This window comes from Monopterus albus, unplaced genomic scaffold (genome assembly GCF_001952655.1).
Source record: "Monopterus albus unplaced genomic scaffold, M_albus_1.0 scaffold79.1, whole genome shotgun sequence".
Lineage (NCBI taxonomy): Eukaryota > Metazoa > Chordata > Actinopteri > Synbranchiformes > Synbranchidae > Monopterus > Monopterus albus.
In genome coordinates this window covers 1,836,910-1,862,525 of record NW_018127959.1, presented here as the reverse complement: position 1 = coordinate 1,862,525, position 25,616 = coordinate 1,836,910, and the positions used below count along the sequence as shown (strand labels likewise).

Genomic DNA, 25,616 nt, shown 5'->3' with positions numbered 1-25,616 from the left:
ACCTCTACATACAGTACTTCCATATCATCTGATAAAACTGCCCATTTTCTATGTTGTCTTTCAGAAAGAAGAGGCTCACAACTCTACTACACTGAGCACAGACAACTGATAACATCTACAGGTATTCTTCCAAGCTTCTGTTGGTATATTATCACATTTGAAAAAAACCCCTATAGAGATCAACTGTACCACATCAGAATGGCAGCGTCTTTGACACAATCAAAGCCTGTTTGAGAGCCAAGCTGAGGGAGCACAGTGAAGAGATGGCCCCAGTAGAGTTAGGCATTGTTTATTCCAAAATAGAAAGCTCTAAGGCAAAACAGACAAGAAAAGTGAACAATGCGTCATAGAAAGCAAGACAGATGCAATCGAGGAGGTGAGAGCCCAGCGAGGGCCCACCCAGAGTCTCTACACCCTCAGGCCACATGAAATTAACCATTTCAAGTCTCAACTTTACAAGAGGGACATAATCCCGATTACTGCAACTATTGACAGACAACTCTTGTACAGTACAATATTAGATGTATTCAAACAAGAGGCACCTCAATTTGTGCAGTAATAATTTGATAAAACATTTCAGATCGTTCACTACGTGTCTGTAATGGCAGGGGGATTGACAGGCTGCAGCACTTGGTTCCAGTCCTTCAGGCTAGAAATAAGTAAGGAGTTACACTTTCCAACATCTCTGTTTTCGACACAGTAGCATTTATGTGTACATAAATAAAGGTTTAAAGCGTGCAAAAAGTCCCCTGCTGTTGATGCAGTTCATAGCTCAGCGTGGAAACTACCATCCCAGGGGTTTCCATCTCGGACCTTTGTGATTGTGTGATTAGCATAGTGTTCTGGATTGTGCATTTGAGAAAGTGACACCTACACTACTACTGTATAATGATTAAAAGATGTCAATATATGGTATACACAATGCGAGTAAAACTGGAACTGTCTTTAAAAAAATCTTGAGAACTGCAGTCAGATAGCGTAAGAGAACTGATGCTGCAGTACACAGTGGAAAATAATTACCAACGCTTCACAGAACCACAAGTGTTCTGCATTTTAGTGTCTTTTTGACCAATTTCAACAAGGGTCAGACTGTTTTTGTGCTTTCTGGCAAGAATTTTTTAGAAAAGAACATAGGTAAGGCCTTGTTAGTATTGCAAGTTTAAAACCAATTAAATAGTAATTTTCATCAGCATTCAATTCCTTTTTCTGTTTTTTAGAAAACTTCAAAGAACCCTGGAAAACAGGGTTGATAGCTTTAATTATGAATCTGTACATAAATATTCCTTACAAAACAGGAGAACACAGAAACGAAACAAAAACCCCACTAATTTTATATGTTTGTATATAAAAATAAGCATCTCTCCTCCCCCCTCCCCCCTCCACTTGGGCTATGCTTAGCCCTCAGGGGCTTGTGTGAGAACCGTGGAGTCAGTCGTAAGAGTACGCACATCTACTCAAAACACAAGCATGCAAAAAGTGAAGACAAACCCTTACAGATACAACTTCTACGTGTTGGCATTCCAAACGAGACTTGGGGATGGGGAACGGGGCCAAGAAAAAAAAATCATTAATCAGTCAACATTTATTAACGGAGCACACAAACTTGCTTCAGGTGTTTTTAACACTTCTTTTTTTTTCGGCTGTTTGTTTAATCTTTTTGAGCTTAAATATACAAAAAAAAGTGCACTCGCCTACATCAACTAATTAAAAAATGGTTTCTGAAATGAAAGTTTTGATGTTATGTCCTGTTGTTTTGTGCTCTATGTAAACCTAATACGCATCAGTTTGTACTATGATTCACTGCATGTTGCACAAGTATTCTGTAGACCTATGTCCCAGGTCTTGTATGTATGTGTTTATCAGTGTGTCAGGGAGTGTATCCTCTACTGCAGTGAGTCACTGTTGTCCAGGGCCAGCCCGGCCATGTCTGTGTCATCATCCTCGTCTCCGCTGTCCCCCGACTCATCTTCACTGTGACCTCCCAGCATCACCTGCTGTACTGCCAGCGTTGCGCTGTCTGATGTCAGGCTCTGCAGACCCTCCACGTTCATCGTCACCATTGTACCTATAATGAGAGAACAGAACAAGAGATGGTTACTATTTAAAAGCCTATTACCAAGTTGAAGTGAAAAACAAAACACCTTAGTTTATAACCTGTAACACTGTCAATCAGCAGAAGCTGCTACTTGTGCAATTTCCACCCTGAACTTTGCTAACGAGAGTGTAGGTGTCACTGCTCTGTGTGGTGGCGGCGAATACTAAAATTGAAAACCGATTACCTGCCCAACAAATGAATACTTGGATATTTGGGTCCAGCCCTACAGTGTTACTCACTTCATCTGTCAGTGGTCATAATGTTATGGCTGATCAGTGTAAAGTGAGTACAAGTGATTCACAGTGTGCAGGGTTTTTTCAACTGACAACCACTGTTGACATTCTGCAAGGCCAGGAAGAGTCTGATTTTAAATGCTGTAAAGGTGTTCCTGTGAAATGTTCGATCTAGAACACAAGACATACTATGTTATAGATGTAACCCTGGGCAAACAACTTGTTGGTATTATTAAACTAATCCTACTCCCTAAATTAGTCCCTGTCCATTTCTCTGCTTCAAATACACAAACAGCCCAAGTGATATACAGGTTCTGATGAACCACTAATTTGATTGTTGTTTTCTAATTAATTTGCTGCATTCCCAGTGTACATTGGTCAGTGCATCTCACACACACAATTCTTTCGATATTAATACAAATCTACCTAAATTAAAGTTGAGACTTGCCACTATTTCAAATTCAATGTGCTGAAGCAGAGCCTGAATAACAAAATATGTAACTGTCCAATAACTTAGCAGCAGCTTGGACTGTTAATTGGGCTTTTTCTTTTTCTTTCATTAGATGGCCAAACCATTTCTTTAAAATATTTTAACTTCAAACTACAAACTATGCATAGAAACAATTCCGTGTACCATCTGGCATGGTAACTTGCTGCTGGGAGCCTCCTCCAGTGGCAATAGAGTCAGGCCAGAAGCGCTGAAGTGGCCGGTTTTGAGGAGTTTTCTTCTTGGTTTTGGGCGTCTCAGAGGAGCTGGCATCCAACATGGGCTGCAGAATGCGCCTCCGTGCATTTATAAACCTGAAGAAACAAGACAACTCAAGTTAGTTCTCTTCTGTGTGTGACCTTAATGGCTGAAATGTGTGATGCTGTAGTTTCCCACAGGTGTTACAGGACACAACACCTCCAATCCTGAGAGGCTGTGATCAATCATTTTGCCAGGGTTGGATTTTAGCATTTTGTCCACATGGCACTGTGACTGGCAGATTCCAAAATCTATCAGCCACTTTGTTTTAACTGGCAGCAACCTTTAAGGAGAATACAGATGGACTCTCATAGACATTCACAAACTATGAACTGATGGAAGTTACATTTGATGAGTTGGACAGATTACTAAGACAAAGGATTTTATCTTCTTTACTCAGGGTTGGTCTGAGCGGTTTTATTATGGCTGTGTCAATTCTTACATGTCTTGGTTAAGAGAGAACAAAACTTAAAAGTGACTTCAAGGTAAAGCAAAATGCAAAGCAGACTTGGACTTGAGTGCCTGCTGTACTAACGATGCGTTTTGTAGCGCTGCTATCCTCTCCAAACAATAAAACCTGCCTGTCTGTAGAAAGATGCAGGGCTTCATTCATTCAATAAGACAATGCATTGGAGTATTATCCAACAATCAAACACAATATCTTAAAAAAAATTACATAGAAACATTTTAGGAGACATGTGACCCAAGGAGTAGGCTATAAAATAGTAATTTGGGAGGGGGTGTTTAAATGAAGAGTGCAGTGGTGCACAGCTGATAAGCCTCCGTTCTGTCCTATAGTATGGGCTATTGTGTTTTAATGACCCCAGATTAAAATATTGTCCTTGTGGACCACCAGGACATCCCAACTCACCAGTTGTTGACCTGCAGAAGTGTCAGATTTGTCTGTGTGGCAATCTGTTTCTTTTCATCCTCTGTCGGATATGGATGCTACAGGAGAGAGCAGGCAAAGAAATTCTTCAGTCTTTAAGTTTGTTTTTTTTTAAAGAATTGCACAAGAAAAGATTTGTTAAATACAAACTCACTCCGATGTGCTGGAAGAGCCATGAGCGCATGACGTTAGTGGCGTGTTTGGGTAGGACGCCACGCTTGTTCTTGGTTGAGTTGTCGTCGTGATTAAAGAGATTCAAGTCCTGGTGAAACTGCAGCTGCAGCTAAACAGAAGCACAGTCATTTAGCCACCTTTCTATTTGTTCATGACACCAACAACACATCAAACTTCAGCCCTCGTCTGTACTATTTGAATATGGATATCACTTTTAAGTTGAGCAGGAGAAATCCTAACCATCCAAATCTCCAAAGTATATTCTTATTAAATATGTCAATATCTGAAACAGCAGGGGTTGTGTAACAACAGAAGAATTCAATTCACTATTCAAAGGTTAACTAGAGCTGAGCAGTAATTTCCTGTCAAATGTTTCCAGGCTTTTGTGAGTAATTTGAGAACACATTTGATCAATTTTCAAAGAATCTGAACCACATAGTAATAATTATTTTACAAATAATCACAGCAGTGAGGTGAGAGCCATGCCCCTTATTAATGGTGCACAGAGTCCTGCACAGGTCCAATTCTGAAAACCTGCACCCACAAAGCTCCGTAGTAGACCCCATCCTTTGCCTGGAGTTATTTCTAAATGAAATCTGGAACCGACCTGACCTGTTAACATAAGACCTGACCTTTACCCATAACTAAAACTGACTTTAAGATACACAGCTACTTAATTTAAAGTGTTTGAGAGATGTGTTCTTGGAAAAGCATATGTGATGGACACAGGACCTGGTCTGCAGCTGTTCTAGGGTTTGACATTAACCATGGCTCGTGGCCACAAAAGGTTATAACCCCAGCAAGTGGCCCGCTGTGGCCACCAAGCTTCATCAGATCTGAGAATTGGATGCCGTGTCTCAGACACCGTGCACTTCGCCAACACAAGATTAACATTCCACAAACATTCCGTTTCATTCGCGGTTTTTATGAAAACAGCAAACACAGTTGTCGCCGGTTCACTGCTGTTACAGTATGTTGGGGCTGCTGAAGTACGGGTTTACGAAACCTAATCAAACCTCTAACATGACTGATATAGAAGAACCAGAAACACATAAGACGAACTATGGAAAAACTGGAAATTTAGGAGTGGATGGAAGCGGAGTTTAAGTGCATGTGCATTCACAAATTATTTATTAAATATGACAATACATTAATCACTCAGTCTGTGCAGGAGAACAGAAACAAGGCTGCTTTGCTTCTACATCTCTGTGTTTGCTCCATCTGACCTGACCTGCACTGTACTGTACCTGGCTGTTCCTCCTCCTCCTCCTCCTCCTCTCTCTTCCTGCTTTAGCATCACTGGTTGAAATCTGGAAATGCTTTCCCGTGTGATTGTTTCTAACGTTAACTCAGTTTTGCCAATACCTCTGGGCCATACTGTCTGCGCCTCCAGAAGACAAAGTCCTTTGAGTCTTGGAAAATATATTTCAATATTCCTCTGGACTGAGGGAGCAAACATTCAACGTCAGAATTTAAGAATTAGCATTACCTTTATCTACTTTTCCCATTATAGGGACCACTGATGTAGATTATACACAGCATCACAGTCACAAAGGGAGATGTACTACCTGATTGTTTTGGACACGTATTGTCCCGGGAGAAAGAGCCTGTGTTACCACTTGGCCCTGAGGAGTGACGACTGTAACAGGCTGATAAACCGTGCCACCTGAAAATAACACACACACACACAACATCCACTGAGCTGTAGAATGCTGGCTGCAAAAAGAGGTCTGAAGTAAATGTCCCACTGGTACACAACAATATCTCAGCTGCAGTCACCACAGTACAGTACCTGAGGGAGGGGTTGTATGCCATGGTGACATACCTGCGACCACCTGGGTGGGGTTGACAGCTGTCACGGTAACATTCCCTTGCTGCAGGGCTGATGCTGGCACCACTATTTGACCCTGGGGACTGATGGTCCCCGAGATAGAGTTGGGAGTCTGCTTAATAAAGAATACACACACAAAATGGGCCTGAGTCTCATGTACATGTTTCATGTTGATGGCTCTTTTAGCTTGATTTAAAGCATACTCTTATAGGTTGCAGCAAAGAATCAGATCCAAAGCATTGCCACTGTCTTATACGAGACACTCACTTCAAAGGTACCAACACATCTATTAGAGATGGTTTGGTTGCACCCAAATTTGTTTAGTGTTGATGCATACAGTCCACTTAAAGTGCAAACCTGAGTCTTGGTGGGTGAGAAGCTGTGGGCCTGGCCTTGTACGGGGGAGTAGGGGCTGCCTGGCTCCCCACTCAGCAGAGTTTCACTGTTCATCTTAGTCTTGAGGCAGGCAATGTAGCGGCTACAGAAGTCCTTGCACAGGTCACTCACCTTCTCCAGCTCCAACAGGTGGATTCGCAGTACCTGGATGGCTTTCACCATCTGGAGGTCAAAAATAAAAAGACGTTCATGACAGCCTAGAAAAATACCCACCAATTACAGTCCTCAGTACAGATAAACTGTTCGTTGCTTGAGTGTGCTTTTGATCATCACAGTATTTTACTTATATTGTTTTTATACCTCCTTGTAAAGCACACTAAACATTTAGATAACACTGGTCTACAACTTTAAAAATGAAGATTTGTCATGGAGAGAATAACCTACTCCATGAGGCTGCAGCTTCATAAGTTGGATGATATGATACAGTTGAACAAGATGCATCGCTCCCGTTCACCCTTCAATCATTTTAACTTCTTTGTATTTGTTTCTCTATTACTCAAAGGCTGTTTACTTTGAGAAAAAAATGCTTTCTGCTTCTGAGTTGAGATGTGCTAGTTTTATGGATTTTGAGGTGCTGAATTAAAAACTTACCATTAAAAGAGCTGACAGGCTATAGTTTTAAAAAAATATTTGTCAAGAAAAATTGAGCCAATAATCTCTTTTTCCATTTTACAGTCCTCAGCTGTTCTAAAGCAGTCAGTTATTTTTAAAACTTGTTCTATTTCTGTTGTTTTTGAAAAAGTCAGTTATGCTGCCAACTACACCCAAATGTAATCTAAATATGTAGATCACTACAGTGTGCAACAAAGGCACCAAAATGCTTGACGGGGGAAAATAACATAAAACAAACGGAACAACCAAAAGTCTAAATTTCTACCCAGTTTGCAGAGGTATCTCACCAGGTTGTCAAGTTCTGGATCCTCACTGAAGAAAGGTTTGCCCTCTTTCTCCTGATTTCGGACAAAGTTCTCAATGTCCACATCAAAGCTCGCTGAGGTAATGCATTCAGAGCTCAGCGTGGACTGTTCACACTTTTCAAACAGCAGGGCTAACAGCGGGAACAGGGGATGCCTGTAGAAGGTGCACCCACATGACACCAAATAGGACAAGTTACTAAACAGCACACTCACTTCAAAGAACATATTTCTCTTTTCACCCCAGTAATAGGGTGTATTAAATCACAACTTCATGGAAATCATGTGAGGTTTCCTCGTGATGGTTTGCCTTCTGGCTAATATGAAAGCAGTGAAGTTCAAACCGGGAAAGAGAGGAACACAAGATTTAGCAAGTGTTTTTCTGGTTCTCTCTTACTAAACAAACAAACAAACACAACATTAGTCCTACCGATATATTGAGGCTTTGTCCGCATCCATGGGTGTCTGTGGCTCTGTTGGTGCTGGGCTGTGCACCTCCGCCAGTGTCCCTTCAAGAAACTTCTGCTCTGAATCACTGTCTACCTTTACCACAGCTTGCATCTGCAGAAACAGAAAACAAAGTGAGGAAAAAGCAACCAAAAACAAACAACAACAAAAAAAAAAACAAAGACAAACTGACAGAAAAGGTGAAAAGAAACATGAAGAACGAAAGAAAGACATCATGTGAAGATCAAAAATAGCTAGAAGGCTATATTCAAGGTTGTTCATCTATCAAAGCATAACATGAAACTTCTTGTTTCACATACAACTCATGGTTATACATGTCAAGTATGTAAGATTAAACATGATGCGATACTGGCTGGAACATTAGTATGTATCAAGATTACTGGGGAAAAAAAATAATTGACCTATGTTACTGCAGATACATTTACTACAAACAATGTTAGACATGCGTACGCATATCGCTAAAGTGTAAATCTCTTTATTTGACACTGTGTTGCTGCAATGCCACTGAAAACCACAGGCTCTATATTCTGTATACATTAGTTCTGGAGCTGGTTATTACTGCTGCGCTACCTGACTGTCACAACTGTCTCTGGCTGTTATGACCACATATGACCTAGGTCCAGAGACAGGAAATGAGCGGCAAAGGAGTATGGAAGGAGAAGAGGAGGGGATAAAATTAAAAATCCATTCCCAGCATCCTGAAGATTTAAATAAAGGGCACAGGCTACTACAGGGCTACCTGAAAAATGACAGGTGTCTTCTTTTGTTTGTTAATTTGTGTTTCATTTATTTGGACAAGGTTTACAGTAGCCTAAATTAACCAGAACTGGCTCTAAAGCAGGAGAGGCTGTAAGGAAGAAAACTTTTAAAGTAGCCTATAAAACACTTGAGCAAATAGTTGTTCTTAATATAAACTCTAATGAAAACTCTGTCATCTTCATCTGCTGCAGTCACACAAACACTCCACATCAGAGAGGCCCGTTTTCCATAGATACATTTTCTTCCATCTGAAATGTTAATTTTAGGCTTGCAGATGAAAGCAGCCTATATAGACTGCCTAAAAGCACATTCTGATGTATACACATCTATAAGTGTAATATACAAATGCACAGAAGATTTGCCACAATTTATTTAAACACTATGATACTGTGAAAATGCCTCAAAGTTTGCATCTCCCATATCGTTCAAGTACCAGGTAGTCTTTCTATTGTATTTACAGACATTTGGCCAGCAGATGGCGCCAGCGAAGGATGATTCAAAACACCAAACCAGGCTTTTCAAAGCAATTCGTTCAAAGCTTTGGAAAGTCTGGTTTCTGCTATCACCAGTATATAACTGTCACTTGATGCAAATAAAAGTATGACTATAGCCTCTACAAGGCTCCACTCTAGGAAGCTTCACTGGTTAGAAGCCAAGTTTTTCCTTCCTTTCCTTCACACATTGGCACATTGTGCCTGCCTACCAGCAACCAAGGATCCCTTCCAGGACCATAAATCCCATCACCAACCATGTGACTGAGACTAACAATGACTTGGATTGAGTGCAAATGGGCTAAAAATAATCACTGGCTTGGGGTGTAAAATTTCTCATTAGTCATAGACTTTTCTCAGCTCAACACCACCAAATTTGGAATATGAATTTTTAAAAAATTAAGCAATTTACATAAGCAGAAACTTGAAGCACTAGGCACGGAGGGTTATATTTCATCAGCATCCCTAATAAAGTAATGCATATGTGGTGGCCTGCCACAGACAGGCAGATTACTAAGACCTGTGTAATAGCTGGCGATGGTACCTGTGACACCCAAGCTTCGAAGCTGGTGTTGTTTCCCTAAATGTCATGTGACCAACAACAAACAAAGCCAAAATCACGTGAATGATTTATTTTTGGGGACTGAGTTCATGAGCTGAACCTTTTAGTGAAACTATTGGCTGGGAAGCCTCAACACCTGAATGAGGCTTCATCTCATAATCACTAGTAATATCACTAACATTACTTTTAATGTACAGTTAGTTACAAAGAGTTTCCCTTAGTTTGGCTATCCAGGCTGACATAACTGCCAAAAAAGCCTGGAGGACCCACAGGCAAAGAGTGCATAATATAAAAGCTGTAGCCTGGAACATTTAGGTACAAACAGTGGTGTTGTATTTGATCATCTTTGGTCAAAGGAGCAAAAGTTGCAGTTCAGCCAGCTGTAGTAGGTTGCATAGGCCCCGTTGTCTGAACCCAAACTTCTCCCTCTTACCCACCTGCTGCTCTTCTTTTGAGTATTTGTCTATGGAAACCGACTGGGCAGCCATCACGTTCACTGCAGATGCTGCAAACACTGGGGCATTATAGAGAGCGGGGCAGGTGGCCGACCTACACAACGCACACAGTTTCAGTTAGACCACCTGTAAGAAATGCCTCTAACTGTAGGCACAAAAGCTTTTCTTAATATAACTGTCCTAATATCAGAATTAAGGATTATTAGCTTGGTAAACTGGGCTAGAAGGGTTAAGGGAAAAGACACAACTGTATTTTTGTATTACATAATAATGTTTAGCATTAATGCTGATTCAAGTGAAACCACGATGTGTAATCATTTAAAACTTACATTTTCAAAAATACGACAAAAACAAACATGAAGCAACAGGAAAACATGTAAGATAACAGCAAAAGTAATACATAATACATAAACATCTAGCACATTTGGGCAAAGCAAGATATGTAAAGGCACGCAAAAGTAAATAAAAACGAGGTAGCATTATATGAACGGACTGCGTTTACTCATTTATTTCGACATTTGTCAATATAGATAAGATTTCTGTCCACACCACTGTTATAAAACAAGAGAATACTGTGAAACCCCATGGTCCGTTGTTATAACAGCGAACTTGTGTTAAAATATCCTGCCAACTGCTATTAAAACACACCCACCACGATACACTTAGCTAGCTTGTAGCCTTGTGTTAGCTGCCACACTGTTTGTGGCGGCAAGGGGAGACTGGAGTCTAAAGTTTGAGGATAGTTTTAGTCAACTGTGCCCTAACCGTCTGTGATAACGTCAGTGTTCGCAGACAAAGCTCGTCTGGAGTGTGTGTTGTTTTCCCCACAATACTTAGCTAGCTAGTCTCTAACATAACGCCACATTCGCGTTAGCGTTAGCTCGCAAACCCAAACCGAGGTTAACCAAAAAGAGCAACCGTCTGGGTGAGCTACAGCTAACGTTAGCACGGTAGCTAACTTTTAAGTGTTTCCCATGCAGATATGGTGCAGGCAAAATGCAAAGCGCCATATTTAGCAAGGGGAATCATTGCCAAAAAACAAGCTAACCTAGCTAGCCAGGTACAAAAAAAAGACCCCACTGCGGATTGATACGAAGAGAGCCGTTTGGCCAAAATAACAAGATAACTTCCTTGGCTTTGGCGTTTTTGAATTATCATTATAAATGACTACGTATTTGTCAGCTATGTATAGTAATTAAGCTGCAATAACATTAAGAATTTGCTGCACAACAGGCTAGTCCGGCTGACCCCCAAATCTTTCCCACATCAATCAATCAAATGGGGACAGCTGCCCTCTACTTCCCCTCCCCTCCGCGCTAAACCATACAGTTACCGGGCCTAGTTTCTAGCTCCCTCGCCCTTTGCTTTTCCACAATCCTCTGCCCCCAAAACGCCGACATATTTTTTTACCCCCTCCCTTGTATACAGTTTTTTTTTATTCTTCCCACAGCTCTGTCGCTTCTGCTTCCCTTCCAAAAACACCCTCCACTGTCCTGACTAAGTCCGCGCTCCTCGCCCCGGGGCATTTTTGCGTGCGGCCCAGATTGTTTGATTGATAGGGAACGGAAAAAGAGGGATTTTGAGTGACAGCTTACCTGAGTGCCAATCTTCGTCACACTGACAAGCGGCTGCAGCAATCGGGACCCGCAGTTGTCGCGTTGCGTCATCACGTAAGGGTAGGCAGAGGCGCTCGGTACATGAATATTCATACATGGGCGGAGACATGACGACCTACTTGGCAAACGCTATTCATTTACAAAACAGATTTTGCATGCATATCTCCAGATTTACACCCCTCTATGCATATTCCCACATCATCCACACGGTAATACACAAAAATAAGATGCTGATTATTTACACCTTAAAACAACACATTTGGCCAGGACATTATGCACAACCAGGCAGATCAAGAAAGTCAGAATTGGAATCTTGAAAACAGATACACAGATAACCACTTGCACACTCAGCTCTATTTAAATAACCACCCCCAGGCAGAAAAGCAGCATTAAAGTGTTTCATCTTTGTCTATCCCTTTATAGGCCTATTCCTTTATTTAACAGAATCACACCAGGCAAAAACATAATTTCTTTTTGTGTACTTTAATAATATAATATTTTAACAGCTGAATTAAATGCAGATCTGCCAGATGGGAGGAGGTTAATCATACATTATGAGCAACAACACTCTTCTAGTATCTGGGTGAGGGTCTGCCAGAAGAGGGCTGAGGGAGGCGAAACTTTGCCATCTCTACATCCAGGTCAACAAATGTGAATGGGGTGTAGCTGTGGTGCTGGTAGTTTTTATAAGTGCTGTTGTCAAAAGGCTCCTCAGGCTCTGGACGTGCCACAGCTGCAGCCTCTATAGAAGGAGGGGAAAACACAAAAAGACATGTAGTGTAAGAAAGTTGAGTCTGGTACAAATATTCATATTTCATATCTTCCTGCTCTTCAAGCATTAAAACAAAAATAGAAAAAGATAAGCCAAATGTAATACTGGGTCTGGTTTTCAGGTTCTAATTAATACACACTTTTGTTATCTCTGGTAAGCTATAAAATTTGAATAAACATGTGACCTTCTCTGTAATTTGTTTTACAGATATTTCAAGGGACAAAACATTTGCACCTTGTCACACATATTAATACAGGCAGTTAATAGTGGGAGGTTTCCTGTACCACATTTTCCACATCACTGTACTTTGGGAACAAGTAGGGATGGGATGATGTGACTTTCTCTTGATATGATTCGATGCACAGTGTGGTGTGTATGATTCAGTTCTATCACGATACAACTAAAAATTGAATAACAATGTAGGGTTGGGAGTCCTTGCCCCCCCCCCCCCAGATAAACAACAACCAGATATACTGGCTTTCATTATGTTAGGCTAGCTTATTTAAAAACATATGAAGTCACTAGTGTATGGAGACCACACGATATACATTGCTACACAAAGTGACGCATACTGTGATGTTTTTGTATCGCGACATATTAAATTTCGATGTACTGTCCTATCCAAGGCTCTGATGTGTTTGATGAAACACAGGTGCATAAAGTTCTCTGAATAACAATGTACTTTTACACTAAATCTGTCTGGAAAACCCCTTAGCATGCAGTGACAATATATTTACAACAACAGACGACGGAGAAAAAAACTGTACACATCCACAACACATTTAAATACACATTAACATTTTTTCATGGATGCAGTGGTTATCCCAAAGGCATTTAGGTAAAGATGAAATCTGCAAAGTTAAAACAACAACAAAAACAAACAAAAAAAAGAAATGTACAGTGGTGAAACTAATGAGCAACATGAGGAGGGGGTCTCTACAGGGTGCAGAACTTTCCAGGTGGTCAGAAACGGGTTAGGTCAAAAAAAAAAAAAAGTGCTGTAGTAGCAATATTTTCGATTGGATCCATTATTAAACACCAGTTCATAGCTGATAATTAGTTTGATATTATAACAATAATCTAATGGTGTTAACTGTGTGATCCAGATTTCCTGAAAGACTTCCACTGACTAACCACTGCCAGCTGCTGTCAGGGACAGGAGGCCTTTTAACACCTTCACCTGACCACAGTGCAGCCCCGTGTGAATTTTGACATCTGCATTTGATTTGAGTCTTTTGACAAAAATGCATATTGGTTTCAGTCAAATTTTTGTTAGTCAATAAAATTAACTACATTTTGGTCTAGTTTTCATCATTTTTTAAACTGTAATTTTAATATTTACTGCAGGCTACATCATCTTCATCCTGGTTGTGTCCAGTTACCATGGTTACATGTGTTGTTCCCATCTATCCTAAGGTGTTTTACTCACACGGTGTCCCTCTGCTCTGCAAAAGCTGGGCTCACTCACATTTGGACTAAAATCCTGTTCACTGGGTTCAGCTTGAGAACTGACACTAAATCATCAGAAAACAGTAAACAGTGAGTCTCCGCAGCGAACGCGTAGAGATGATTTATGGCCATATTAATGCTGGAACTGACAGCAACACCAAAGATATGCGACTGAAAGGAGCGTTAAGGCTACATCTACATCCACAGCGTTTCATGTTCAATGATCCCACCACTCCATATGGCGTGCTGCTGCATGTTCCTAGTGTCGCCCAGCAGGCTTTGTGTGTAATTCTCTAGATTGTAGATGAAACCTGTTTCTTCCAAGAAGCACTAAAACCAGGAGACAGAACATTACTGAGCCGGTAGTGAAACACATCATGTGGCTAATTCAACTCCTGGACCAGAGAGACAGGCTGCTGGAGCAAACTGATTCCACAGGTCATTAATTTCACACTCATTCATTCGTCTTTCACATTACCGTTCACTTTTTATTTGTTGACATTTTGTCATAGCTCGCATTGTCAAACACTACTTTTTATTTTGTTTTTGTTTCGTTTTCTTCCTGAAAAATAGGTCGTCAAATATTTTTCATTATTTTGTTTGGAAGCATTTCAGTTCCATTGTCCTGTCTTTGTTGATGTAATGTGCAGTTACTGACATTTCACCATTTCAAAGAAACGAGCACTGGTGCAACCAGGTGCATTGCTAAAATCACTGTTATAGCACCACATGGCACAATGAAGCCAAACAGCAGCATTATTACCTGTAACCCTAACATTAACTCAGAAAACCTGTACCCAGTATTTCAGAGGCATTATAAACAACAAGTAAGAGTCAGCAATATATTAAAATGAACAAAATATGGAGTGAAGATGAATTTGGCAACTGCTGGAGTGGCTAAGCAAGAGGGATTAAAGAAAGTGATAAGTGGCACATTCCTAGTCACAGAAGAGCGGCAGAAAGCAGAAACAGGAGCAGAATTAATGTCACAGTAGGCGATAGGCAATAGCACCTTGGTTACACGTCGTCAGCAACACCCATAGTACTGGGGCTGTGTCAAACATTAGTTTCACCTTCAAGTGCATATGCGTGAAGCAAAACATTTTGCAGTTTAAAATCAGAATCAATCCACTGTGCTCTTAAGTTAAGCATGCTAGTTGGGCTAATGTCTGAGCTCCGAATGTCTGTGGTAAAGCTTAGACTTGGTATGTCCGTGGTAATGAGCTCGTGAACGTGTTTTGCAACTCGGTCATACATTTCAGGTAGACATGTTTCTGCAAAATAGCGTCCGCTTGGCAGTGTATAACGTGGCTCAATATGTTGTATGAGCCTACGAAATCCAACGTCATCCACGACAGAAAAGGGCTGGTCATCTAAGGCAATGAATTCCGTTACTTTCTCAGTAATGCCACATGCTTTGGGACTATCATCTGTAAATTTCTTAGTCTTTTCAAAGAATGTGGCGACCGAGGGTGTTTGTGATGCATTAACCAATGTTGTTTTCCGGTACTCCTCATATTCAATTGGATGTCGTGTTTTCAGGTGGTGTATCAAACATGTCGTCAAAGTTCTTTGGCACCGTGCCTCCTCTTGATATTTTCGCAGAACAAATGTTGCATATTGCAACTTTGGTGTCCTCACCTGAAACGTCAAAATGCTTCCATACCGCTGACATGCTTTGTTGTTGATGGGGAGACGTGTGATATAACAGCTCCAGTGTGAGTGAAACCTAACCTGTGCTGCGCGAGGATGGGATGGGCGGGGCGGGGCGGGGCATTTTCGGCGTGTTTTTTTATTCCGTTTTTTTTATTTTCGGCCGAAAATTTTCGGAGGCCAAAAGTTCACGCCACCCTTAATAATAGCACAATGTAGAAAAAAGGAACAACCCAAAAAGCCAGAAGAGCAAACTTAAAATATGTGTCCACTACCATCTCATGCAAAGATCTATGCTAAAAACCAATAAAAAGGGTTAAACATCACAGTGATGGAATGCTGCCCCATAATTATTAAAAAAAAAAAAAATCTGTGAAAGCAACAGCAATTTCTGTGTGAGGGAGCTGACGCCTGCTTAGCACCTTAACAGTGCACAGAATGGGTTATGCGGCATATAAAGATATGATCATCTGTGGGGACTTAAAGCTCCACAAAGAAGAAAGGCATAAGAATAGATCTAGGGGGTTGGGTGGTGTAGTGTGTACCCTCAGATAGTTCAGATGGAGCCTTCATCTGCAGTTCCTCTCCTGTAGCTTCAGCTATGACTGGAGCGCAGTCCACCAGCACCTTGGCACTCTCCACAGGGGTGGAAACATCTGCTGTAGTCTCAGCAGCCACTTCAGTGGGGGCAGCTTCGGTAGCGTCCACAGTGACAGCTGAGGCAGCTTCAGCAGGGGCATCAGCAGAGGCAGGCTGAGTGGCTTCAACATAAGCTTCTGGAGGAAATTTAACTGCAGTGTCAGCTGAAACTTCAGTACTGGTGACGGTGACCTCTGGGGTGTCTTCTGTGGCAGTGCAGATCTTTAGGGCGGAGTCCACTAAGTCTTCAGAGCTAACACTGGCTGCCTCCACAGTAGCTTGAGCCGCTTCTGTGGTTGCTACTACTGCTGCTGGAGCAGCCTCCTGTGCAGCCTCAGCAGCAGGGTTCACTGGCATGTTGGGTATTTGTGATGGTTCTGGTGGAACTTCCTTCTTATCTTCATTAGTGTCTTCTTTGTCTGGAGTGACTTCCTGAACTTCTGGTGCTTCTCTCGCAGTGAATTCTGATGCCTCTGGCAGTGATTTCTTGCTTTCTTTCTTTAGTTCTGACTTCTCATCCTCAGAGTCAGAATCAGAGTCAGAATCAGAGTCACTGGATGATGAGGAGATCGATCCATTAGCTGCAAATGGAGTGTCATCTGGTGTCGATGTTTTACTGATTGCACTGACCAGGGGCTCAGCAGTTGTTGTGTCAACTACAGGTGGAGGTGTGTCAGCAATGATCTGAGCAACATCAGTGTCAAGAGCTGGATCTGAGGAGACAACTGGGGCCTCTGCCTCCATAGCTACAGTTGGTTCACTGGCAGCAGTGACAGGTGGTGCAGGCACTGCAGCAACTACCATTTCTGCAGTGGCAGTGGGGCTTTGCACTGGATCAACCACACCTAGAGACTGTGTTGGAAAAGCTCCAGGCTGTGAAAGTCTAACTGGGAAGGCAACTGCAGTCTTGTAGGCTAGCAGGGTTGCTCTGTCATCTGGACCTTCTGCTGCTGAGGAAAATGGTGAAATGGTACAGTTATGGTTAATAGTATCAAACATTTATAGCAAAATGGACAAAGCATTAGCCACCCAGATATGATAGGAAAACTTCACAAAAAAAAAGAATTGCTTCACCACAAAATTCATTTATCCAAATGGATGAACGTAGCACATTCACAATCGGACACAATCGGTGTATTACAGACTTAATTTTAACACAGCATTATTCTGGGATGAATGAATGGCTGGAAGAGAAAGAAAATGTTAGACCTGATGGCACATTTTTTGCACTGTAAAAAAGAAAATTCATGTTACTTTTTAAAATCACAACTTTGAATGATAACCCATATACACACACACATAGTAACATTATGGACAAAAAGGGAAAAACCCATAAAAAATGTAGTACATAAAACATTACTATAGAATATCAACCAGGTAGCCAAACCGTTAACCTAAATTTCACACTTTATTAATGGAACAGAATCTGATGGTCTTACTCTGCCCGGTGGCCCTTGTCTTTTTGGATTTTTCAGCCTGAGTGCAGAAGGATGCGACCGAGTGACTCCTCAGGACTCCCCAGCTCTCCAACTGGAGACACTGCAGAGGAGCACAGACACCTTATGGTACAAATTTCAAACACAGTGCAAGACCACTGACATGTGTTCCAGCTGCAACATGCCAGTGACTGCACATTACATCAACAAAGAGAGGACAATGGAACTGCAATGCTTACAAACAAACCTCATGCCATAAAGCCATATGGCCCATAGCCCTGAGGAGGCCTTGTGGAAGGTTATACTGTACATGTGAGGAAAACAGAAGAAGAGGAACATTCTAATGCATAACTGCTGATACTGTGGTGGCCATCTGACAGTTAAAATGGCCATGATTAACTTGTTTTGGTCACACCCATTGCCATATGCAGATCACTTCAGCAGCAGAAAGGCAGCACATAGTGCTGGGCAGTCAGCACTGCTTCTTCCCACAGCTGTTTAAGATGATGTGAACTGAGCAAAGCACGAGAGAGAGAGAGAGAGATAGATAAATCCTTTTTTGTCACTGTAACATGTACAACAGAATTTCGGAGTGACCTCCAGTCGGTACAGCAATAAAAAAAACAAATAAAAAAAAACATATGAAATAAGACCATATAAAAAAAACTTAACCGCTAGAAAAAGGAAATAAATAACAGACCCCCCCACACACAGGCATATTATATTTTAGCAGCATTGAGTGTGGCAACTGCTGTTGGGTAAAACTATTCCAGAATCTAGTGGTCCTTGATTTGATTGCTCTGAACCGTCTACCTGACGGCAGCAGTTCAAAGAGTGAATGTCCTGGGTGTGACGTGTCCTTAATCATGTTCGGCAATTTTTTTGAGGCAGCAGGAACTGTGTAGATCTTCCAGAGTGAGGAGAGGGCAGCCGACAATCTCCTGGGTCATATTAATGACCCTCTGGAGCGTTTTCCTCTGAGCCACTGTGCTGATGCTGTACCATACACATATACAGTATGTAAGGATTCTCTCAATGGAGCACCGATAGAAGGACACCAGCAGTCTCTTCCTGAGCACCCATAGGAAGTACAGTCTCTGCTGGGCTTTTTAAAGTAGTTTAGTCAGGTCAGATCCTCTTTAATGTGGACTCCCAGAAAGCAGAAGGACAGCACCCTCTCCACACGGTCCCCGCTGATATATAGTGGCAAGATGTCGGTTTTCGTCCTCCTGAAGTCGACAATGACCTCCTTAGTCTTTGACGTATTAAGGAGCAGATCGTTCTCTCTGCACCACACTATCAGCCTCTCCACCTCAACCCTGGAGGTAGTCTCATGCCCCCAAGAGGTAAGCCCCACCACCGTGGTGTCATCAGCAAATTTTAGAATGGTGTTGCTGTGGTGAGCGGGGGTGCAGTCATGGGTGTACAGGGTGTAGAGCAGGGGGGTGCAGCACACAGCCTTGTGGGAAACCAGTGCTGAGGCTGAAAGCCGTGGATGTGTTTGGGCCCACTCTCACCCTCTGGCTGCATCCAGACAGGAAGCTCTTAATCCATATGTGTGTAACATACTTGGCCAATAAAGGTGATTATCCTTATCCTTATGCCGATGCAGGTCAAATATGGAATTCCTAGATCCACCAGCTTGTCCACCAGTTTGTGGGGGAGGATGGTGTTGAATGCGGAGGTATAATCCACAAAGAGCAGCCATGCATAGCTCTCCTGATGCTCCAAGTGGGACAGCACAGCATGGAGGGCTGTGGCACTGGTGTCCTCTGTCGATCTATTTGTCCTGTATGCAAACTGGTGCGGGTCAGATGTTGGTGGGAGGAATGACAGAATGTGTCCCTGTACCAGTTTCTCAAAACACTTCATCACCACTGGAGTGAGTGCAAGTGGCCGGTATTCACTGAGGCTGGTTATGTAGGGTTTCTTTTTTTTAGGCAGGGGAACTAGGATGGAGGACTTCTGGGAGGGTGGGACAGTGGACTGGGCCAGAGACTGGTTGACAGTCCTGGTGAAGACTCCAGCCAGCTGGTCTGTGCAGTCCTTCAGCACATGTCCAGGGATGCCATCCGGTCCAGCAGCCTTCCTCGGGTTTATAGCCCGCAGCGTGCGCCTTCCCTACTGTGAGGGTGGGGCCGCTATGGACCGCAGGGTGCAGTTTGGCTGTGTCTGGTTGCTGCCCCTCAAAGCGGGCAAAGAAGAGGTTCAGCTCCTCTGCCAGCAAGGTATCACCTTCAGCCGCACCGAGATTATTCCTATAGTTGGTAAGATGCTGGACTCCCTGCCACACCTGCCTGCTGTTGTTGCTGCTGTCCAGATGGCCTTCGATCCTCCTCCTGTAGTCCAATTTGGCCTTTCTGATGCCTCTCTTCAGGTTAGCTTGGGCCGTGCTGTAGAGAGCCCTGTCGCCTGTCCTGAAGGCAGTGTTCCTCTCTCTCAGTAGTCGCTTGACCTCCCAGTTCATCCAGGGATTCTGGTTGGGGCAGCCCCTGATGCTTTTGTCCACGTTAACGGTGTCTATGCAGTTCTTAATATAACACAGGACACTGTCTGTGAACATCTCCAGGTCTGGATGTTCAAAAACGTCCCAGTTGGTCCTATCAAAACAGTCCTGTAGCTGCTGAGAGGCACCATCAAACCTAACCCAAAGCCCTCATGACAGTCTCTACTACCACCATAACTCAGATCGGTGAACTGGTTTATGCTACAGCTGCTGTAATCCTTGATTGTGTAGCCAAGCTACACAGTCAAGAAGAAGGGCAGTACATATCACCTCTGGAAAATGAGGCTAGAAGTTAAGATTGAGACCACTCAGATAGCAGTTAGGTGGTAGGACTACAGACCGGTGTGAAGATAAAGAATAAGTAAAGGCTATCCAACAGCACCCAGTGCAGACATGACCCACACCTACTGGCTAAAGAACCTAACAGCTGAGCACAAACGCCTAGAAGCACAGATGAACCAGCAGCTAGCAGCAGGCTCCCACCCAGACTGGCTTTAAGGTCAATCTAGCTGCAATCCAGCTCAATCAACTGGCACAGTCACCTGGAATGTTAAAAAGGGTCATTTTGTTTTTATTCCTTTGAGGGTCACTGTAGTTATTAATAACAGTAATTGTGTAATACTGTGAAACCATGACATTTCCTGACACGGTATCATAAAGTTGCATCCTAGTCTGGATTATCTCCGTTTTGTTCTGTGCCTTGTATTTTGGAAATAGGATCTGTAGTTGACAGAACAGCGTTGCTATGAACCATGCATATTATCACTGTTGTTGGACAAAACGCAAATACTGGAGCAGGTATTGTGTGTGGCGCACATCAGTATTAGCTGTGTTAGCACCTAGCGTTAGCACTGCTCTACATCGCTAAAAAAAAAACAGCGCCGTTTTCTTTGTCAACCAAAATCGGTCGCGGAGGCTCCAGACTTGTCATCTGTAATGAGCTAACACCACAGTAAAACCAGGTCATAGTCAGTTGTTATTACCTTGAGAGAACCCAGTCGTCCTATCCGCTGCAAGTAGGTCGCCATTTTGTGTTCCAACGTTTATGCTCCGGTCGGAAACTTGGAAATATGATCCTCGACTAGGAAGATTTACAGGACATTTATTACACATGTGCAAGTGTAATAAGTGCCCTGCAGGATGATCCCACAATAGAGTGAGAGTGATCTCTGAAGTGCCCCCTATACAAAAACATGATTAAGTGCCCTTTTAAGTGCCCCCATAGTGCAAAGGTGATAAGTGCCCTTTAAAGTTTTAAAGTGACCCTCTCAGTAGAGCAAATATGACTGAGTGCCCTCCAAGGTTCCCCACAGTAAAGACAATGTGTGAGAGAGAAAGGTGCCCACTAAAGCACCCCCACAGTGGAGCAAGCATGATAAAATGCCCTCCAAAGTGTCCACACAGTAGAGCTAAGACATTAGAGGTCTAAACAAAGGAGAACACACACTAAAGTTGTGTAATGGCTGCTGTTCATATTTTTCACATACCCTCATGTGGACACAGAGGGGGAACACACACATTCCTTTTTACACTTCAACCCTCTGTCCACAATCACCCACATTCTCGTATATGCACTGCTGGTGCTTTTTATTGAGCAAACAGTCTGACACAAATTTTTGGCCTACAGGCAGATGACTGCAGACAGTCCTCACAGACCCTTGTGTACCTGGGAAGATGACTAAGTTTAGTTAAGTCACTGGACCACAGCAGACAAGCACAAGTGGAAAGTTTTTAATTTTTTTTACCATCATGTCACCCTCCGAGGAGGATTGGCTTTTTCTTCGTTTTTGTGTTTTTTACTGTTTACATGCTCATTTTGTACATGCATAAACACTCACTGCTGAGTATTTGCACGCCATGGCTCCTTTGTAGCATATATTCTCTCTGCATTATATTGTGTTCTTGTTGTATTTTATTTGCTTCCTTCAGTCACTGCTTTAAAGTGCCTTAGATTTGTGATTTTACTGCCTATTTAGATTTGTGTTATTGCTCATCTACTTTATATTTCACTTGTATTGTGTGACATTCATGTGGATGGCAAAGTAAGAATTCCATTGTACAGGGAAACACATTTCCTAAATGTGCATATGACAAATAAACACTGACCTTGACCTATTCATTTTGTGGATGCCAAGTCAGCATCCACACTACACTCGCCAAGCTCTGGAATGCCCTGCCCCCTGAGGTTCGATCTATAACAGAGTGAATGGTTTTTATGTCTAAATTAAAGCCACATTAATTCAGACGGGCTTTTGGCATCTAATATTTAGCAGCAATGCTATACGGGGCCTACAGGCCGTCCTGTTTTTATATTTGTAATCTTACTCTCTCTGTATTTGGACTCATTTTTATTTTACAGGAATTTTATGGCTCTTATAGATTGCTGTTTTAAACTTGTGCAGTGTTAATCTTTTTATGTAATTTTGGCATGCTCTGTTTTATCTCTGTTTGTTTTATTGTGAAGCACTTTGAGCTCCTTTCGGTGTTGTAAAGTGCTATATAAACAAATTATTAATTATTATTATTATTACTATTCACATCCAATTCTTTATTATTCTGATTTCTTCCATTCATTTTTCGGCACTTAATTAGTCCAGCATACTTTCAGCTAGAAAAGCCATTCAACTTTTAAACAATTCAGCAAATCTTCAGCTATTCATCTTGTATTCGGCTTTATGATATCTCACGGTTTTCGAATTATTACAGTGTTATGGTGATAACAACATTCACACACCATTTGATTTGTATATTTAGTTGCTGACGTGAGTAGGGGTTGGCCTGCTCATGCCTATGGCCAATAGTGTTAGGATACATGTAAGTCCACGTGTAAGTCTGGGGCAGTTCCCACTCACGAGGATAAATGGCACTACAGACAATGGTCCAGCGCTATTGGATGATGGGGTTCCTGTGGAAATTTTGTTTCTCTGAGCCCAGCGCTGTATGGCTTGACATGTGACGAGACTTCGATTAAATTTTCTGTTGATTTTATACAGTCCTCTTCTGTCTTCCTGTCTTCACTTCTCGGGCTTTCAATTAAAGAACTGGGTCTAACGACTTATGAAATTTCTTCAAAAAATGAAACATATCTTCATAAACACAGATGTTAACACTTGTTCACAAGATGAAAAGCAACCTGATTAGGTGGAAGCTGGGTGGAGTTCTGCTAGTAATTAACTGAAGAGCTGAAGCAACTAGTTGATGGCTATGTACTCACTGGAAAAAAAAAGTCAGCATTAGTGAGTCAGTGGGACATATTTCTGCATGTAACAACAATAATTTGACAAATAAACATATTGCTCTCCAGTTTGTGGTTCATTACATGAGTTTACAAGTAGCTAATTCATCACCTTTTTGAAAAACTATTCATTTTTTAAAAAACATTTAACTCTGTATTGCTCCAACATCAGTGTTGCCGATATGTTTTCTGGTTGTTAGTTTTTGCATATGACAGATACCATGGTTAAATTCACAGTACACACAGTATATCAGTGAAGCTCCTTTATTTGTGTCTACTGTGACAAATCACATACCATAATCTGTTATAGTAAAGTGAATGTATATTCTGGCTATGACTGTAAGATTTGAGTCTTATAGACTCTAGTTACTTTATCAGCTTTAGTTACTTCCCATACCTTTAGTTCCCTTTAGTTACCTTTCATAACTTTATTTTCCTTGTCTATACATATTACAGCTGTATTGATGATTGTCCAGAACTACTGAGCTTTGGTTATTTTAATACATTTGTTTCCCTTGCTTATATATCTTACAGCTGTAATGAAGCAGAATCTGCTTACTTTGAATGCTGTAAGTTCTGTGTAGAGACTAGATGTCTACATCTCTTTGTGACCAGACAGCCTATTTACATTTGAGCAAAGGATTGTTTTACACTCACACCTCGACCCACTTAGCATATCCCAAGCTTTGCTTTGTCTTGGGATGTCCTGCAGAGGCCGGGGGCTACAACCTGAGAGATACACACACACATACTTAGATTTACCATATTTCAACATGGAAGTGCGAGCCCCGGCTCACACCAAATGACCAATAGGATCACAAACTATTGAAGGTTGCGCCCCTGTCCAGGGCGGAGCAGCCCAAGAAGATAAAATGTATTGTAAGACCTTAATTCGGGGTCAGTGGATGGAACTCCTGTGGGAGCTCTATCTCTCTGATCCCAGCACTGTAAGGCCTACCTGTGATCAGACATTCAGTAAACTTTCTGGTCCTCTCCTGTCTTCACTTCTTGTGCTTCCAACAAAAGAATCGGGTTAATTTCTAACATGACGCACATGTATATGTATGTATATGTATACTACATATATATACTAAAAAAATAAATAAAAAGCTTTTCTGGGCTTCGGGCACCAAGGACCTGGATAAATGCACCAGGTGAGCAACTTTAATTGCACAGAATGGGCACAATGTTTCAGTCCAGTACCTTGTTTTATGTATCTATAGTGCATACAAGCTTTTTTCTAATGTCACATTAGCCAAACCTCTGCTTTGTCTGGTTGCTCATGTTATATTACAAAATTCCCAAAAACAGCATCTGACAGATGACACCTGAGACCCACTGACAAAATCAAAATCTCAAAAGTAAAATTAACAAAATGGCCTACTATCCTGTGACCACTATTGTTTTTAATCACACAAAAGATTGAGATTATATGGAAGCATTCAGCAAAAACTGAAGACCTTATCTCCAATTTATCAATTGTCTTTCTGATGTTTTTTGGACTGTGTTTAATGTCAGATCAAAGATGACACATTTTTAACTGTTGTCTTTAGCTTTGTGCATTGTTTTTGGTTTAAGAACTAACTTGTAATGGGGAGGTGACAGTTACATGTAGAGCAGTCGTCTCCCAACCAGACGTTTGAAGATTTGAATCTCGGTGCCGGCTGTGCACGTGTCGAAGTGTCCTTGGGCAAGACACTGAACCGATCTTGTGGGTGGCTGTGGGTCATGAGGTAGGGCAGTCGTCTCCTGACCAGCAAGTTGGTGGTTCGACTCCCGGTCTCTCCGCATGCCTAAGTGTCCCTGAGCAAGGCACTGAATCCCGAATTGCTCCCGGTGGCTTGACTAGCGCTGGTGCGTGGGAGCCTGTCGTCATCGGTGTGTGACTGTTGTGTGTGAATGGGTGAATGGTGTATGATCTCCTGTAAAGCGCTTTGGCCAGTGCAACACACTGTGAGAAAGCGCTATATAAAATACAGTCCATTTACCATCTTGACAGAGGGGTCCTTCGAGATGCAGTCGTTGGTGTAGAGTGAAAACAGCAGAGGGGAGAGCACACATCCCTGGGGGGCACCTGTGCTTATTGTCCGAGTGCTGGATGTGGTTTTCCCCGGCCTCACCTGCTGCTTCCTGTCTGTCAGAAAGCTGGTAATCCACTGACAGGTGGGGGCAGGCACAGTGAGCTGGGTCAGTTTGGAGTGGAGGATGTCTGGGATGATGGTGTTGAATGCTGAGCTGAAGTCCACAAAGAGGACCCGTGCATAGGTCCCTGGGGAGTCAAGGTGTTGCAGGATGTAA

At 42.2% G+C, this 25,616-nt stretch overlaps 2 protein-coding genes across 15 annotated transcripts; both read right to left on the bottom strand.

Annotated features, from left to right (window-relative positions):
* Positions 1–273: 273 nt before the first annotated feature.
* On the bottom strand, positions 274–11,704 carry pknox1.1 (pbx/knotted 1 homeobox 1.1). 13 transcript variants are annotated; one of them, XM_020606566.1, is made up of 12 exons: positions 11,608–11,704; positions 9,995–10,106; positions 7,708–7,838; positions 7,263–7,434; positions 6,325–6,525; positions 5,929–6,082; positions 5,705–5,802; positions 5,502–5,579; positions 4,117–4,245; positions 3,945–4,021; positions 2,963–3,129; positions 274–2,065 (listed from the first exon to the last, which is right to left on the bottom strand). In XM_020606566.1, the coding sequence occupies exons 2-12, from the start codon at positions 10,043–10,045 to the stop codon at positions 1,884–1,886; spliced, it is 1,440 nt and encodes a 479-aa protein (XP_020462222.1). In that variant the 5' UTR covers positions 10,046–10,106; positions 11,608–11,704; the 3' UTR covers positions 274–1,883. The 13 variants fall into 13 exon arrangements, with proteins under 13 accessions (XP_020462222.1, XP_020462212.1, XP_020462217.1 ...); XM_020606556.1 differs by lacking the exon at positions 11,608–11,704 and adding an exon at positions 11,423–11,553; XM_020606561.1 differs by lacking the exon at positions 11,608–11,704 and adding an exon at positions 11,423–11,553 and having other exon boundaries at positions 5,962–6,082.
* A 391-nt stretch (positions 11,705–12,095) lies between these two features.
* On the bottom strand, positions 12,096–21,168 carry ndufv3 (NADH:ubiquinone oxidoreductase subunit V3). Of its 2 annotated transcripts, none has more exons than XM_020606571.1 (4): positions 21,067–21,168; positions 17,581–17,680; positions 16,048–17,091; positions 12,096–12,370 (listed from the first exon to the last, which is right to left on the bottom strand). In XM_020606571.1, exons 1-4 carry the CDS (start codon positions 21,109–21,111, stop codon positions 12,201–12,203), a joined length of 1,359 nt encoding a protein of 452 aa, XP_020462227.1. In that variant the 5' UTR covers positions 21,112–21,168; the 3' UTR covers positions 12,096–12,200. The 2 variants fall into 2 exon arrangements, with proteins under 2 accessions (XP_020462227.1, XP_020462228.1); XM_020606572.1 differs by having other exon boundaries at positions 16,048–17,088.
* Between the last annotated feature and the right edge of the window lie 4,448 nt (positions 21,169–25,616).

What these genes read in the sequence shown, in the direction of transcription:
- pknox1.1 (XM_020606556.1), bottom strand. Translation starts at nt 11,538, where the DNA reads ATGCCCCGGGGCGAGGAGCGCGGACTTAGTCAGGACAGTGGAGGGTGT. An exon ending in ATCCAGAACTTGACAACCTG is followed by an intron (nt 6,526 to 7,262) that starts GTGAGATACCTC and finishes TTTGACCTCCAG; the next exon opens with ATGGTGAAAGCCATCCAGGT. An exon ending in GCATACAACCCCTCCCTCAG is followed by an intron (nt 5,803 to 5,928) that starts GTACTGTACTGT and finishes TGTTATTTTCAG; the next exon opens with GTGGCACGGTTTATCAGCCT.
- ndufv3 (XM_020606571.1), bottom strand. Translation starts at nt 21,111, where the DNA reads ATGGCGACCTACTTGCAGCGGATAGGACGACTGGGTTCTCTCAAG. An exon ending in GACAAGGGCCACCGGGCAGA is followed by an intron (nt 17,092 to 17,580) that starts GTAAGACCATCA and finishes CATTTTCCTCAG; the next exon opens with CAGCAGAAGGTCCAGATGAC. An exon ending in TCCATCTGAACTATCTGAGG is followed by an intron (nt 12,371 to 16,047) that starts GTACACACTACA and finishes CTCCTTCTATAG; the next exon opens with AGGCTGCAGCTGTGGCACGT.